General features: G+C 38.2%; 1 protein-coding gene across 2 annotated transcripts in view; it reads left to right on the top strand.

Annotated features, from left to right (window-relative positions):
* The window catches only part of LOC137997880 (dynamin-like GTPase OPA1, mitochondrial), a 36,811-nt gene that overhangs the window by 10,678 nt on the left and 21,133 nt on the right, over positions 1–5,000 (top strand). For both annotated transcript variants that reach the window (XM_068844199.1, XM_068844200.1), the window contains exons 8-12: positions 208–294; positions 1,615–1,691; positions 2,241–2,277; positions 3,299–3,379; positions 4,857–4,931. In XM_068844199.1, coding sequence (XP_068700300.1) covers positions 208–294; positions 1,615–1,691; positions 2,241–2,277; positions 3,299–3,379; positions 4,857–4,931 — 357 coding nt within the window. The remainder of the gene's footprint in view (positions 1–207; positions 295–1,614; positions 1,692–2,240; positions 2,278–3,298; positions 3,380–4,856; positions 4,932–5,000) is intronic.

Genomic DNA, 5,000 nt, shown 5'->3' with positions numbered 1-5,000 from the left:
ATAGGAATCATTGAATGGGTTTGGGACTTACTCGTTGATGGATTGGTGAGTCCCAGGGGGACTGGTCTAAATTTGTAGGTGGATCACTGCCTAAGGAACAAAATGACCTGCAACATGTTCAAAAGGCGAAAATAATAATGTGCTTTGGAATATTGACCTTTGCTCAATGAGAAAATGATTGTTTTCTGTTGTGACTCTTCTTGCCAGAAATCTCTCATTGACATGTACTCTGATGTGCTGGATCTTCTGTCTGAGTATGACGTCAGCTATAATACCACTGACCATCTACCAAGGGTATTGTATTCTTCTCATACTGTTAAAGGTCAGGGCTCAGATGTTCAGGCTGGATGACTTTATCTGGGGCTGGTTGCTCGAAGCCTGGTTAGCGCTAACCGTTGGTTAAGAGGTATCAAAACCAATAGGTTTCCATGGTATTTATCGCTGGTTAGGGCTAACCATGCGTCAAGCAACTCGGGCCTGGTGGATAAGTCACCATCCAACAGTGTCGATCTGTGCAAAGATTTCAGTGTAACCACGAATATGTATAAAACCTTGGGCAATGTTTAATTTGTGAAGTTTAGTTAAAACTGTGGATAAAGTTATCCAGCCTTTGAACATGTACAACTGGGACCTGGTTATTATTTTGGAGGAGGAACTGGTGCAAATAACATTTTATTATATGGCAAAGCCAGTCTTGAGCAAATCCCAGCGCTCTGATTGGTTCTTTCTCGGTCGGAATTTTGCAGTACTGACCATTTCCGTGAAAAGTCTGGCCGGTTTAGGTCAGTTTGAGTGTCAAAGGGTTAAACTGGCTGAAAGAGACCTATATACTTAATGCCTCAAATTCAAGGGAATCTTTTAAGGCTACCTGTGCAATGTCACCTTCTGTATTCTTTAAAAAGAAGTCTAACATAACATTACAATGTATACTGTAGGAACTGAGCAAAATTAATTAATGTGCAACAACAAAGTTGGATAAATTAAATTACACTGTACATTAGTATATGGCTAGTGTTTCTGGCCAATATAGCATGGGCTCTGATTGGCTAATGGCAGCTAAGGGTTAGGGGGGGCATTATTCTCTTGTTATGCCCACAGGCCGATTATGGATTATGCAAATTACTTTAAAATTTGTCTTCTTTAGAACCTTTCTGTTAGCCATAATTATAGTAAACAACTTAATAACCTCGACTGTTCGGTCGTTACAGCAAAATCTCAAACCTCAGCCAGCTGTATTGACCTCGCTGTCACTCGGTTAATACGGCAAGGTCTTGGTTTGAGATTTTGCTTTAACAACCTCACTCTCGGTTATTAAGTAGTTAAAATCATGCAACTTTGTCAACGTTTGTTAAAATGATTATTATTTGAAATTGTTTCACTTTGGACGAAGTAAATTGTAATGGATCTACATGTATAACTTGGTTTCATTGAATAAATTAAGTGAAACAGACACATACTGTATACATGGGAGGGTTTATTAAATGTGCTTTCAGTCACATGCACAGCAGAGTTTTGCTTGAACAAATCAAGCTCTATTATTTTCTTTGGATTCAGGGCTAACCCTGAAATCAATAAAATTTTTTATTCTTATTTGTCAATGCTTTTCAATTCCAGGTTGTTGTAGTTGGCGATCAAAGTGCAGGCAAAACCAGTGTCCTGGAGATGATTGCACAGGCTAGAATATTTCCAAGGTTTGTTGTAACAAAATAATAAGAGTAGGAAATAAGTTTGTGCAGCTACATGTATTGTACATGTTAATTGCCGTGACTTTAACATCTTCAGTTCCCACAGCCTGCTCCCGTCTGACCTTGTAGCTCAGTCGGTAGAGCAGCGGTGATCTAACCCGAAGGTCGTGGGTTCAATTCCTACCGTGGTCAGAGTTTTTCTCAGTCCTTGTGTGGGCCCATTTCCATCAGTAGGGCTAACGCTCACATGGTTCATATGGGATAGAAACTTAGCACTTCACATTACACGCTAATCAGTTAAGTCTGTTCAAGTATAAGTGCTACACGGCCAACGTTTGCAAAAACATACCTGTAATCCTTCCTTCTACATGTACTGTACATGTATTTGAATGAAAAAATTCCACTGATATGTGGGAGACAAGCTCTCATTACAAAAAGTAGTCATTAATAACCATAATTATTGTAATAATGATCATTAATATACTGTCCATGTACTATATACATGTAAATGCAATTGTAGATTAAGATGAAGATTCTTGAAAAATTCTTTTGCAGAGGTTCTGGACAGATGATGACAAGAGCACCTGTAATGGTAAATATTTAATTTCTTTTGAAGAAGAAAAAAAAATATGAACTTGATGCTATGAACTTTGCAAAATTCAAATTAAAAGTATATCCCCTTTATTGTGTAGTTTTGCATTCCTCCTCCAAAGTGGCCCAAGTACGTGTGACGTCTGAGTAATCGGAAAATCTGAAGATTCTCCGATTGCATAGGAAGTAAGAAACTTTGAAACAGAAATTCTTGAGTTCTGCTCTTTTCTTATCGGAATCAGAAGATGCCAATAGTTAGATCAGAAAGGAAATTTCCGATATTAACTTGGAGACGCTCCCTTATAGAGTGATTCCCCTGCAGCCACTCCCAGACTTTATCTTCAGAGATTTTGTAACACAATCTACACGATTGTTGCGTTCAGTTCCACAGAATGCCCAAGTTGGCTATTGATCGTGATGATATACAATTTGAGTGTTTGGACACCATCTTGTTCTGGCACAAATAACCTTGATCTCATCTGATATTATTACGGCTTGCTCAAGTTAAGTCAAGTCCTGTTGGACGGGATCAATACTTGGATGGGTGACCGTCAGGCAGTACCAAGTGTCTTGTTGATGACAAAATAGGAATCGAGCACACCTCACTAATCTTTGATTACTGCTATTATTATACATTGTAGTCACCATCTGTCTTCTCATTTGCTAGACGCCTACAGTTAATTCTGGGAAACAGCGCAACCTACAGATTATTCACTAATCTGTTCCTACAGATAAGTGAATAATCTGTAGGTTGCATGCGCAAGCATGATTTCCAAGAGCAATGTGTTTGGAAATAAACTGTGATCGCTGCAATAATGCGTTTGTCGTTATTTTCTTCAAAATAATGTATAATAAAACAATTATTAGATTCGGTTTTTGTGATATGTGATATCCGGAATAATCAAGGTCGATTAACCGATTAACCGAGACCTTGATTATTCCGGATATAACATTTACCTCATCCAATAATAAAAAAAATTATTGTTTAGTATTAATTAAATATTAATCTCGTTGCTTTTTAGGTGACCTTAAGCGAAGGTCCTAATCACATGGCGCAGTTCAAGGGAAGCACTCACCAGTATGACCTAACTCAAGAAAATGAGGTTAGAACTGTAATCTTCTTTCCTATTCATTTCTTTCCAAAATAAAATGCCCTCATAACAGTGGACAATATCAATGTCATTCACCACTGTATGTTATGTATTCTGTCTGGTGAGAAATGTGAACATGACAGTATTCTTAGCATGAAAGTTTCATTTTGTCAATCAAGTTGCCCCTACCACACTGCTGGGAATTAGCAGTCGTCCGGTCGTCCCAGACAACCAGAAAGTTTACTGGGCAAATGGATTTTTGGTCAAATGAAAAGCCTGGTTGCTCAAAGCAAAAACAACGGAGAACCCAGCCAAAAATAGAACATGAATTACATGTACATACATGTAAGCAGTACCCGACTCACTTGACAGTTTTCTATTGTCAATGTCTGATAGTAGTGTGGAAGTAGCAATAATTAACCTGCCCCAGCTGAGCATTTACCCTTGTTTTGAATATCTGTGGCTTTAAATACAAAAAAATTGTCAGATAGGAAAATACAAGATCGAGACAATATTCACAAATATGCAGGCGACGGAGATCAAAGAATCCATTTTGAAAGTGCAAAACAAAAAGCCACAGACGCACACATAGACCTATGGGATACTCAAGCTCCAACACCATGTGATTGCGTCTCAACACTGTGTTTATTTAATCGTAGGGGGGCTCCCAATTGGCAACCAAATTTATGGGTTTAGTTTCCTGGCTTTTGAAATGGGGACCACCTGGAATTTCTTCTTCATTTTTAGCAGTGCTACCATACGAAACATTAGTGAGTTGATGTTTCAAGCGATAACCCTTTACAGTCTCTTAAGAAACCAACCCCTCCATCATTATTGTTGGCAATATGGCAGGACAAAAATTATAGGCAACTGAACCTACAGTATTCTTATGGACAAGCAAGCACCCCCAAGTCTCCCAAATACAGGCTGCAATGATGGTGGACAAAACACTGACCCGCCCAGTCCATGGACTACCTAAATGGGCTACCATAAAATGCACTTACTCTTAAAAATACCATTTCAAATGAGTACTGTTGAAAGAACTGACTTGATTATATGCTTACATTGCACATACATACCTTGCTTATTTTCGTCTGCATGGCCACATGCAGCTAAATCCAGGAATTGCACCAGTTTCACTTCACTTGCTTGAAGTAATTGGCCATCGCAACAATTATCAAAAGCTAAAAAAAGTTAAAATGGGTGCTTATAGACTTAAATACTGTTGATCAATGGCATTTAAAATGGGTGTTTAGGCTTAAGTAAGCACTATTTAAGACGCTGCTTACATATAGACCAACAGTACTCATTCGAAATAGTATTTAGTTAGGGTTCTTCATTTGGATACTCCATCAGGGTAGTCCATCGATAGTGTTTCGTCTACCACCAGCTGTGATGGCATAATAACTCTGTAACATGTGTTAAAGTGCACATTTCCAAGTTCTGATTTGTTTTTCTCATTCATTTCATTTGTTTATTTTATTTGCAGCTTAAAGCCCTTAGGCAGGAAATTGAAATTCGAATGAGGAACAGTGTCAAAAGCGGTCAAACTGTTAGTCGTGAGGTAATGCATTTATAGGAATAAACTTGTGTTTAGTTTATTAAACAATTTAGAAAAGTTAAAGAAGTGCCG

This window comes from Montipora foliosa, chromosome 3 (assembly GCF_036669935.1).
Source record: "Montipora foliosa isolate CH-2021 chromosome 3, ASM3666993v2, whole genome shotgun sequence".
Classification (NCBI taxonomy): Eukaryota; Metazoa; Cnidaria; class Anthozoa; order Scleractinia; family Acroporidae; genus Montipora; species Montipora foliosa.
This window is presented reverse-complemented; position numbering and strand designations above follow the sequence as displayed.